We start from the raw sequence: 12,763 nt of genomic DNA, 5'->3' as shown, positions 1-12,763 counted from the left end.
TCTTCCAAGCCCATGGCTGAAAAGTTGTTAATAAGAGCACTGAAAGGTGGTAAAAGCACTAAAATTGTTACCTTAAATGGAAAGAACATGACAAAGATGCCCTCAATGTTAGAAAAACTGCCTGGCTTGAAGACTCTACACCTTCAGAATAACCGAATCCCCAAAGTGTGCCCAGAGATAAGCACCTTGACCCAGGTGAGGAACAGCATTATCTTTTTCAATTGAGGATGGAAAATAGGAGGAGAGAAAAGAGTTGAGAAAACAAGAAGCCTTCAGTCTCTGGAGACTTAGCTCCCTGGAGACTAATGTGGATGGTTGCTGGAAAGGGATCAGAAGGCTTTCTCCCTTAGTGAATTACATATGGTAGGGAGAGAAGATGTTTCAACTTATCCATGTGTTCTATGACCCACATTTGGAATCAGAGGGTTAGGTCTCTGCTATACTCATCTTTCTGGAGGCTGCCATCTGGAAAGGGGTGGGGAGCCTGGATCTACTTGTCTACCTTGGGGGTTCCATCTGGAAGTGGGTTTGAGGATCCTGGAGATGCTGTTCACCCTGGGGACCATCCTGAAGCTTTTGCATATGGAATGAAGAGATATTTCTGATGTAAGAAAGGAGTTCTTTTCAATTTCCTGGAGCAGGCTGAACATTGAAATGGAGTGTTGGCAGGAAATGGGAAGGAGGGAACATTCATTTTTTCTGAAGTAGTCTTTAAAAGAAGGTTAGTATTTTAAATAAAGAATATCCTTAAAGAACAACAGGATGAATCCCAGATGCTTGTGTTAAACATTTCTGCTGAACAATGTGAAACTCCAGCTGCTAAAATCTTGAGGTTGGGAGAAGGCAAGGGATATTAACTTTGCAGTTTTCTTTTTCTTCACTTCTAAACTGTCATCAGCACTGAAACAACCTTATAACCAGCCAAGTCATTGTAGTTCATTATAGTTCATTACTTTTGAGTTCAGAGTTACAAAAAAAACAAAACAAAACTCTAGTTTCTTACCTTCACCTACCTCATTTCCTCTTAGGTTTCCAAAATTATTTGAGTTTGTAGTCTGTGGCCATATCTTTCCAAGAAATATGGTAATACTCAAAAACTCCCCCTTTAATAATAACTTCCAAAAGTGCATTTGTAGAACAGATTTGGACTTTTTTTCCCCTGAATTTTATTTATTTATTTTTATACAGCAGATTCTTATTAGTTATCTATTTTATACATATTAGTGTATATATGTCAATCCCAATCTCCCACCCCCCCACACTGCTTTCCCCCTTTGGTGTCCATAAGTTTGTTCTCTACATCTGTGTCTCTATTTCTGCCTTGCAAACCCGGTCATCTGTACCATTTTTCTAGATTCCACATATACGCATTAATATATGATATTTGTTTTTCTCTTTCTGACTTACTTCACTCTGTATGACAGTCTATACATCCATCCACGTCTCTACAAATGACCCAATTTCATTTCTTTTTAATGGCTGAGTAATATTCCATTGTATATATGTACCACATCTTTATCCATTCATCTGTTGATGGGCATTTAGGTTGCTTCCATGACCTGGCTACTGTAAATAGTGCCGCAATGAATATTGGGGTGCATGTGTCTTTTTGAATTATGTTTTTCTCAGGGTATATGCTCAGGGGTGGGATTGCTGGGTCATATGGTAGTTCTATTTTTAGTTTTTAAAGGAACTTCCATATTGTTCTACACAGTGGCTGTATTGGTTTACATTCCCACTAACAGTGCAAGAGGGTTCCCTTTTCTCCACACCATCTCCAGCAATTATTGTTTCTAGATTTTTTGGTGATGGCCATTCTGACCTGTGTGAGGTGGTACCTCATTGTAGTTTTGATTTGCATTTCTCTAAATATTAGTGATGTTGAGCAGCTTTTCATATGCCTCTTGGCCATCTATATGTCTTCTTTGGAGAAATGTCTATTTAGGTCTTCTGCCCATTTTTTGATTGGGTTGTTTGTTTTTTTAATATTGAGCAGCATGAGCTGTTTATATATTTTGGAGATTAATCCTTTGTTGATTCATTTGCAAATATTTTCTCCCATTCTGAAGGTTGTATTTTCATCTTGCTTATGGTTTTCTTTGCTGTGCAAAAGCTTTTAAGTTTTATTAGGCCCCATTTGTTTATTTTTGTTTTTATTTCCATTACCCTAGGAGGTGGGTCAAAAAAGATCTTGCATGATTTATGTCAAAGACTGTTCTTCCTATGTTTTCTTCTAAGAATTTTATAGTGTCCGGTCTTACATTTAGGTCTTTAATTCATTTTGAGTTTATTTTTGTGTATGGTGTTAGGGAGTGTTCTAATTTCATTCTTTCACAGGTAGCTGTCCAGTTTTCCCAGAACCACTTATTGAAGAGACTGTCCTTTCTCCATTGTATATGCTTGCCTGCTTTGTCATAGATTAGTTGACCATAGGTGCATGGGTTTATCTCTGGACTTTTATCCTGTTCCATTGATCTATATTTCTGTTTGTGTACTGGTACCATATTGTCTTGATTACTGTAGCTTTGCAGTATAGTCTGAAGTCAGGGAGCCTGATTCTTCCAGCTCCATTTTGTTCCCTCAAGATTGCTTTGGCTATTTGGAGTCTTTTGTGTCTGCATACAAATTTTAAGATTTTTTGTTCTAGTTCTGTAAAAAATGCCATTGGTAATTTGATAGGGATTGCACTGAAACTGTAGATTGCTTTGGGTAGAATAGTCATTTTCACAATATTGATTCTTCCAATCTAAGAACATGGTATATCTCTCCATCTGTTTGTGTCATCTTTGATTTCTTTCATCAGTGTCTTATAGTTTTCTGAGTACAGGTTTTTTACCTCCTTAGGTAGGTTTATTCCTAGGTATTTTATTCTTTTTCCTGCAGTGGTGAATGGGATTTTTTCCTTAATTTCTTTTTCTGATCTTTCTTTTTCAGTGTATAGGAATGCCAGAGATTTCTGTGCATTAATTTTGTATCCTGAAACTTTACCAAATTCATTGATTAACTCTAGTAGTTTTCTGATGACATCTTTAGGATTCGCTGTGTATAGTATCATGTCATCTGCAAACAGTGACAGTTTTACTTCTTCTTTTCCAATTTGTATTCCTTTTATTTCTTTTTCTTTTCTGATTTCCATGGCTAGGACTTCCAAAACTATGTTGAATAATAGTGGTGAGAGTGGATATCCTTGGGATATGGACTTTTCTAATGAGACAGAGGAGTTTCTTTGCAAAGGAATTTAAAATTTGACTGAACCAAGAGCCAATTCTCCACCTCTGCTTGAATTTTTTTCCATTAAAGTAACAGTGCATTGTTTTAAGAAAATCAAATAATATAAAAGGTTTATAATAAAAAGTAGCTCTCTTCTGTTCCACTCCCTCTCACCCACAATTTTGACCTCTATTTATAACCACTTTTAATTTTTTTGTTTTCTTGATTTGTCCATTTTAGATATCACACTCCTTCATCTTCCAAATATATTTATATTAATATGTTTAGTTTCTCCAGTTATCTTTTATATTTAATATTATTACACCTTTGTTTCTTTTTTTAAGTTAATTTTTACTGGAGTATAGTTGATTTACAATGTTGTATTATTTTCTGCTGACAGCAAAGTTAATCAATTATACATATACATATACCCACTCTATTTTATATTCTTTTCCCATCTAGGTAATTACAGAGTATCAAGTAGCGTTCCCTGTGCTATACTGTAGGTTTTTATTAGTTATCTGTTTTACATATAGTAGTGTGTATGTGTCAATCCCAATCTCCCAACCTTTGTTTCTTTCTTCATCAACTACAATCTCTTTTTATTCCCCACTTGGTAAGATGGCAATGTTGGCATCTGTAATCCAGTTTCAGCTCTCCTTCCCTCCTCCTCTTCACAAATTATAAACTTCTTACTTTTATGAGATGTATAGTATTTATAATCTATTCAGTTATCACCATGATTAAATCTTTGTCTCATGGAGAATTCTAAAATTCTAAAACATATACTGTTAATAAGTAAATCTCATTTATATGGAACCAATTAATATACTATGATTATATTTTCTTCCTCATATACCATTTTTGTTTCCTTGGGGTTTCTAATTGTCTTTCACTTATTCTTGTGCCTTTGCCTTTATCATGGCCTCATTTTATTTTAAATGTGATCATATTACATACCCTATCAAATGTGCTTTTTCCTTGAGTAACTTCCTTCCAGGAGCCTCTGTCCTCCTGCCCCAATTTAAGCTGCTTACTATCTAGGTTTGCTGAATACTGTCAGCCCGGATATCCCTTTGCGGCTCCTGACTTGGACCCATTGTTACCTAGAACCATGTTTTCCCTCTTTTTTGGTTTACTCACTTATTTTGTAGAAATAACTCTCCAGATAGCACCCTAGTCTAGGTATGTGGTAATTAAATTTTTTGAACTCTTGCATATCTGAAAACATGTGCATCCTTCTCTCCTGTTTAATAGTTGTTTAGTAAAAAAGTTACAGATTGTAAATTATACTCCCTCAGGAAAAAAAGCCGAAGAGTCTGATCATTATCACTTTGTCTTCTTGTGGCTCCCGCATTACTCTCCTCCTCATCCTTTGACTATTTAGGAGAGATCCTAAATTTTGACTTCCCAATTCAATTTCCTTAAACAGGGTGTTGGCTCAGCTCAGCCCTTACTTTGAAAGAAGAAGTCACATTTTACTTTTAAAGAAGAATTCAACTGATTAGAAACTAGGCTTCTTGTGGTCTATCTTTAAAGTGCTTTACAAGTCAGACTCAGGCTAATGGCATTATTGTTTCACTGCTATGAACTAGCTATTTTTTTCATGTAGAGTTTCCAATGTTGTGGAGTTTTGAAGAAAATCTGTTTTCCCTTTATAATGGGAGTTCTAGAAGCAGCTTGAATAAAATGTGCTAGAAACCCTCAAAAGATGGATAGAGATTATTTACACAGTTCAGAAATACTGCTCATTCTCCCAGCTGCTAATAGAAAGGGAAGACAAAACTCTCAGAAAAGAGAGAGCTTAGAGAGCTGCAAAGAGCCCTGGAAGAGTGTCTGCAAGTCCTGATACTTCAACCTTTTCAGCCACTCACCAACTAAACATAAGATATTTAATCTCACTGGGTCTCAATTTCTGCCTTCATTTATTCAAAGCCACACTTAAGTATTGAGCACCATCTATGTCTCAGGTAATTTGGCAATTAAAAAAAAAAAAACAGATGAAAATACCTGCCTTCATGGAGCTATGTTCTAGTCAGAAGAGATGCAAGAAAGAAACATGCAAAACAGGTGGGAGGTAGTATTAGTGCTAAGGAGAAAAATATAGCAGATAAAGCAGGCAGGGTGCATTGCGGCATTCAGCTGAAATGCTGCCAAGTATCCTTGTGGTCTTCATATCTTGATGATACTTATGTCATAGTTCAAAGATGATCATGATTCTTACTCTAACAATTTTCTATAAAATCCCCGAATGTGTTTTTTAAAAGTTAGTTTGAATTCTTTCTTGTGGTGCTACAGGTCGTGCTTTCAATAATGATTGAAACTCCCCCTATCTTTTTTTTTTTTTCTTTTGGGTCTATACTCTGCTTGACTTTTGGGTTAGTCTTTCTTTTATCATTATAGGAAGTCCAGTTTGCCCCAATATACTGATTTTTTGGGTTATATTTGCCACAGAATGCACAGCATTAAAATAGTCTTGATATTTAACTTCCTAAAACAAAAGTAATACTTAGAAAATTTTTGCACTCACAAAATGGTATCAAATGGAATAACGGCATCCACCATACACTGAGAGCCAGGCACAATGCTAGGAACTCTTTGTTCATTTTCAAGGAAGTTATAATTATCACTCTCATATGGTTAATAAAATTTATAATTCAGAAAGGTTAAGTCATTTGCCAAGGTCAACCAGTGAATACATGTATAAAATGAGGTCTCTCTCTTTTTTTTTTTTTTTTTTTTTTTTTGCGGTACGCGGGCCTCTTACTGTTGTGGCCCCTCTCGTTGCGGAGCACAGGCTCCGGACGCGCAGGCTCAGCGGCCGTGGCTCACGGGCCTAGCCGCTCCGCGGCATGTGGGATCTTCCCGGACTGGGGCACGAACCCGTGTCCCCTGCATCGGCAGGCGGACTCTTAACCACTGCACCACCAGGGAAGCCCTGAGGTCTCTTTTGAGGTTGTTTTCAGCTGTATTGTCTTATTATTCTATACACTTAGTGTGAAATTCACCAGGGTGTGTTGTTCAATTTATAGTTCCTAAAAACAAAAATTGGATTGCCTAAAGGTGGCAGGTTTGAACAATACATGAATTGTTCCCACTCTCCATTTGTTTAGATATCCATTCTTTTGACAAATATTTACCATTCATCTTCTTGTGTCTATGGTGGTCCTGAGGACACAGATGTGAAAAAAAAGTAAGGTCTTTGTCTTCATTTGGGAATTAAATTAAATGTTAATATATGTAAGCTCAATGCCTGACACTGAAACTCTGAAATAAATTAGAGTTGCTATTGTGGTCTAACTAGCAACATGAAACTTTGAAATAAATTAGAGTTGCTATGGTGGTCTAACTAGCAACAATGATAAAATGGAAGGAGATTCTTTAGAGAATACAGATTCTATTCTTTTTTTCTTTGCTAATTTGACTAATGAAACTGGAAATTTTCACTCACTTCTAATGACATGATAAAAATGGATTAATGTCCTATAATTTATGGTGAATGCATTTGGCCTAGGACTAATGAAGTGCTGGTATATCAACAATTTTCAAAGATGCACTTTATTATAACTCTTGAGGGTGGAGACCTTTGTCTTGTTCCTAGTGCCTGGCACTTAGTAAACCATCGAATGTCAGTTTGAGTGAAATGGGATGTAAGCCATTTTCAAAGTCCAACTTAGTCAAACACAGAGCTATCATGATAGGTTTAAAATCTCCAAAGAAACAAATAGCCATTATCTCTAATTGTGTACAGCATTGTTGACATGCATCATAAAGTCCAATGGTAGTACAGCAATGTTCACCTTAAGTGGTTCACACGTGTAGCTGCCCAGGACAAAGATGTGGTCTGCCATAGCTTTTTATTTGACCATAAACAATTGACAGTAAATAAAGGCAACTCTAAGCAGAGTTGGGTAGTCTGTAAATTGTTATTGCATCCCTAGTCTCTCCTTTTCATACTTTTACTGTCCTTTTGGATGACCCCCTAACCCAATCACCCCCCTCCCTTCCTCCTTCCCTCCCTCCCTTCATGCCTTCCTTCTTTTCTATGTTTAACAAATAGTTATTGTACCTGCTAGTAGTAGACTAGCACTCTGCTAGATGCTGATAATACAAAAAGGAATGAAAACATCATGTGTCCCAACTCTCAGGTTTAGTGGAAAAAGGTAATCAAATATACAAATACATGTAAAATTATAATTGTGAAAAGTGTCATGAAGAAGAATTATATTGTGTTATGAGGAGTTGTAGTCAGAGAAATCAGGGAAGGTAGACCTGAGAAGTGCAACTGAGATAAGATCTGAAGGATGGGAGTTATGCAGAGGAACACAAGAGGAAAAGCATATGCAACAACTTTCCCAATCTCTTCCTCCTTGGGCATTCTGGGTCTCACTAAGTCTGGCAGAGAGAAAGGATCTGACATTGTTTGTACTGTTTGTCAGCATCAAGCCTGTCCTTTCCCTGTCCCATCCACTGGAAATGCGCTCTTCCTCCATCAAGTAGGTAACGCCTCCTGTTTTCTAAGCCTGGCTTTGCTATAAAAACAGAGCCTTCTTATACTTGTTTATTGTATCCTGTCCTGGCACACAGACACCTAGTGAATTCCTTCTCTCTACACTACTTTCATTCCTCCTTTGCCTCTGCTTTTATGCCCAAGCCTGCATTAAGCCTCTTGAACCCCTACTGGAACTTCTGCTTCTTCCTCTAGCTGTCAGATGTCTAGAAGAGCCCCAACCCTCTTCTCTGACTTGCCAACTGAGCACATAATCTCTCTGTGCCTCCCTTGATTTATCTCATGTATAGTGTCTTAACCATGTTGGTTACTCAGAAAATTTTAGCCTCTACCCCAACTCAAACATCCAAATGCTTAGTTTTTCCAAACACTTGAAAGTTTTACATTTTACTTGAATGAGTTTTGTGTTGCAATTCCCCTTTTCCAAGATTTGAAACTCTTATCCTTGCTTCTTTAGTCTTTCCTTTAGAAGCTTCTGACAGGATGCTAAAAGGTAATGCCTTGTTAATGCTTCTGCTGTGAATGCCAGAGATTCCTTGTAATACTGTTGAGTAGGAAGTGCCAATTTCATGACACTGGGATTAATTTTGGGTTCTAAGGGAACAGGTCTTAGGGGTCACAGGGATTCTCTAGAGATTAGATGGACCTTGAAACTATTTCCAATGAAACTATAATTGTTTTGAGAAATCTGACTTGATGTATTGGGTTGGCCAAACAGCTCTTTCATTTTTGTTTCTGTAAGATGACTCTAGTAGCACTTAGTTGTCTTTAACTTCATTCAAGACAACTTTGTTAGACTGTATTGTGACAGCTGTAATATCAGCGTGCATTAAAAAAAAAAAACTTATCAAAATTGGTGATTTTTTACCCTCAGAATGGGAGAAAATATTTGCAAACGAATCAATGGACAAAAGATTAATCTCCAAAATATATAAACAGCTCATGCAGCTCAATATTAAAGAAACAAATAACCCTATCAAAAAATGGGCAGAGGGTCTTCCTTGGTGGTGCAGTGGTTGAGAGTCCCCCTGCCGATGCAGGGGACACGGGTTCGTGCCCCGGTCCGGGAAGATCCCACATGCTGCGGAGCGGCTAGGCCCGTGAGCCATGGCCGCTGAGCCTGCGCGTCCGGAGCCTGTGCTCCACAACGAGAGGGGCCACAACAGTGAGAGGCCCGCGTACTGCACACACACACACAAAGTTCCTGAAAAATTAAATAATAGTTTTGAAATTACCCGAGAATAAGCATGTAGAAAACAAACTATGATTGCTAGGGTGGAGGGGGGGAGGGATAAATTGGGAGATTAGGATTGACATATACACGCTACTATATATAAAATAGATAACTAATAAGGACCTGCTGTATAGCACAGGGAACTCTACTCAATACTCTGTAATGGCCTATATGGGAAAAGAATCTAAAGAAGAGTGTATGTATGTATATGTATAACATTCACTTTGCTGTACACATGCAACTAACACAACACTGTAAATCAACTAAACTCCAATAAAAATTTTTAAAAAATTGTCCATTAAAAAAAAAAGAATTAGTAGAATGAGCCTTAATGCTGCCTTGTCCCACATACCTTGGCCATATACATAACTAATTAAAAAATGTAAATGTCTTATTTTTCTTTTATTAATTTGATTCAATTATTTTATTAAGTAGTTTACAGAATGTGACACTATGTTATGTACTATTTAGGTACAGTGAATGGAAATATTCCCTGTCTTTTAAGGAATTTAAGGATTAATATTTCAAATACCAGCTCAAACATATTTGTACATGTTACAGGTGAATGATTTAACAGTTTGTTCCAAAATGGTATCACCAAGCCATAGTTTAGTTTAGAAAGACTTCCCGATAAAAATGGACATTTGAGCTGGTATTTTTTTACATAAAAAAAAAAATTTATCCAAGTTAGTCATGGAAATCATTTTAAAAGTCAAAAAAGTAATTGAAAGATATAATAAATAGCATAGAGTTTTCTAGTGATAATTAATAGCTACAAGCACAGCATAATTAAATGTTAGGTTACCTGGTCCAAGTTCTAGGCATACATATGATAGGTATCACATTGAATTGATTATAGGGGTTATTGAGAATGAGCAGATGGTTAGAATAAAGAAGGCATGCAGCCCATTAGAAGGAAGTGAATCCAGCTGGGTAGATTGGCACTGACTGAGCTCAATAGATACTTGATTTTGAAAAAAGACAAATGGTGTGGAGCCATAATGAGTATCTTCACAGTTTGAACCATTAGCTTATTAAAGAAATGATCTAAGCAGACAGCATTCAACTAACATTTATTGAACAGCTATTGTATTCCAGACACTGTTTTTTGAATGCTGGATGAATTACAGATACCCTATCATTGCAAAATTTCCAACTTTATAGTAAAGGTAAGATATATACATGAGTCACTGTAATACACAGCAGAAGATAATAATTGGCCATAGAAAGTACACAGTGTTATGCAACTACAAAAGGAAGATGGCTTCCTGGAGAAGGTGATATATTCCAAGGGGGAGCATTAAACACAGAAATCCATTATAATATTTGGAGAACCAAGGTATAGTGATAGTTTAATGGAAAGAGAATCCTGACCACATTATCACTGTAGAAATAATAAAAAAAAATTCCAGCAAAATTAACTGATTAACAGAAAGTCATTATTCCTGTGGCCAACAGAATAACAGAGATAATTTTCTCTTTCCTGAAAATATCATTCATAAGTGGCTGTGAATTTAGAAATCTTTGAAAAAAGGAGTTAGAAATCATTAAGAAAACAGGTTTAAAAATTGAAGACTGAGTCAAAGTGTCAACATATATAATATATGAAGCATTCCTAGCATCATGTATGTCTAACATCTTGTTCCATGGTCTTCTCCTGAGTCTAAAAGATTATAGTTAGTGTTTCATAATATCCACTATTTGCCAGGTACTTCATTATATTGTCTCTAATCCTTAAGGCAGCCCTGAGAAGTTGATGCTAGTATCTCCATTTTAAAGAAAAGAAAGGGAGACAGGAATTTGAATGACTTTCTTAGGATCCCATAGTGAGTATATTGCATAGCAGATGGTCTCCAAAGCCTGTGCTTTTGCCTACTGCAAAATACTGACTAAATGGTGTAACCCACAGAACAAGAATATTTAAAATGAGAAATCCATATATTGCATACAATTCTATTGTGTGTGTGTAATGGGTGTATGTATGTATGAATGAATGTATATATTATGTCCATATATATGATCATTCTGAGCAACAATAAATTCTTTTTAAAAACAGTTTAAAGTAAATAGTGTAATGTAGAAATTAAGAGTATAGGCCATTGAGTGAAGCTATGTTATTTCACCATAAATCACAGCCTGTACCTCAGATCCCTTTTCTGTAAATTAAGGGTAACTTGAAGTCCACCTGAGGCAATGTACAAGGTTGCATGGCACAGTATTTGGCATATATTAAATTCTATTTAAATGTTAGTCATTAGTATTAATAAGTTAATCAGTACTTTTTCTTCTCAAACTTCTTATCCTCTTCTCTCTTTATCCAAAGATTGCTACACATTAAATCTAGAGTCTATAACCCAAAGGCATCAATGGACACTGACATGCTTACCTCATATCCAAAATGTAAGAGGAAACACACACGTCCATTTCAAGGCAGGCTACAGACAGGTTATAACTTAGAGGTATGAGTAGGCCAATGCAATTAAATAAATCAAATCAAATTTAGGACGAGTTGGGATACACAGACACTATTTGGGACAAGCATACAAAGATGTGGAAAAGGCCACAGGGAGACAAGAAACATTTAGGACATACTAAGTAGGGAAATTCCTCATGGACTGATTATTTGGGCAACTCTTTATATATAATCCAGTAGGACAGGTAAAAGGAGTTTAAATGATAAAATAGCCCGTTCTTTACATTCTTAAGTTAGGTAATGCCATAGGCAGGCAGTAATGAGGATTAGTGTTAGGGTAATTGCAATGAGAGTTGAAAAAGTTGCATCTAAGAGGCATTTTGAGAATAGGACTTGGTTACTGATTGAATTTAGGTGGCGAGAGAGAAGTTCTAGGTGATTCCAAAGTTTGGCTACCATATGATTATGAGAAAGATGAGTGCATTAACCAAAGTGGGGAGGGGAAAAACAGATCTCATTTGTCCACTGACATTGTCTAGTTCAGATTCTGAATTTAGAGTGACAGCATCACATCCACCTATGTCTCTTGAGCCAAAACCAACAAGATGACATTTTTACAGGGATAACTGTAAATTCCTACATTTAAGTTAAGAAAAGCATTCAATTGCACAAGTTCAGGATGCGAGTTATCTCCTTGAGAGTAGTTTTTTCTTGGCCACAGACAAAATTAATTATGCACCAACCATGTGCCCCATTTCTGAAAGAGTGCATGTTGTAGCCATGTTAGGCTGCAACAGAAGTGTAGTCATCTGCCTGAGGCAGATTCCATGGTCCCAACAGATCTATGCTATGAGATCACATTTCCTGTCTCACTCTAGGTACCATGTTTCTAGAAAGGAGTACTTAGAAAAATTAGAGTGTAACCAGGACGGTAAAGGGTCTGGAAATTATGTCCCGAGGGAAATGGTTAAGGAAGAATCGAACAAATTCAGGGGAAGTCCCTGCTCTTATCCAAGGCTATCACCCATTTGTATTTTGGATCCTATCCTTGCTCGTCTACTAAAGGATTTTGATTCTGCAATTATCCCTGTCCTTATATCATTAGTTTCTCACTATCTATAAGATTATTTTCATCAGCATATAAATAAGCTGTACTATATTTTATTTTAAACAAAATACAAACCCTCCAGCTCCCTCCTAATTTTCTAGTGTCCCTTCATAACAAAAGTTCTTTAAGAATTGTATTTTAGTCATTGTCTTCACTTTCTCACATTTTCTCCACAGCATACTTCAGTTTCCTCCTCAGCACTTCACCCCTGTTATCAAGGTCACCAATAACTTTCATGTTGCTAAGTCCAGTGGTTACTTGTATGCTTTTATTTTACTTAACCTTCCT

The 12,763-nt window shown here is 36.5% G+C and overlaps 1 protein-coding gene across 2 annotated transcripts in view; it reads left to right on the top strand.

The window, feature by feature from the left end:
- Window positions 1–12,763, top strand: part of LRRC69 (leucine rich repeat containing 69) — a gene marked incomplete at both ends in the record, with an annotated part of 92,047 nt that continues 79,284 nt past the window's right edge. Inside the window, one exon of one of the 2 annotated variants that reach the window (XM_082674784.1) lies at window positions 1–195. In XM_082674784.1, the coding sequence (XP_082530910.1) occupies window positions 13–195 (183 nt within the window). The remainder of the gene's footprint in view (window positions 196–12,763) is intronic. The other variant, XM_082674783.1, reaches the window with a different exon arrangement.

The sequence above is a fragment of the Grampus griseus genome (assembly GCF_964374135.1).
Source record: "Grampus griseus genome assembly, chromosome: 17".
NCBI classification, from domain to species: domain Eukaryota; kingdom Metazoa; phylum Chordata; class Mammalia; order Artiodactyla; family Delphinidae; genus Grampus; species Grampus griseus.
This window is presented reverse-complemented; position numbering and strand designations above follow the sequence as displayed.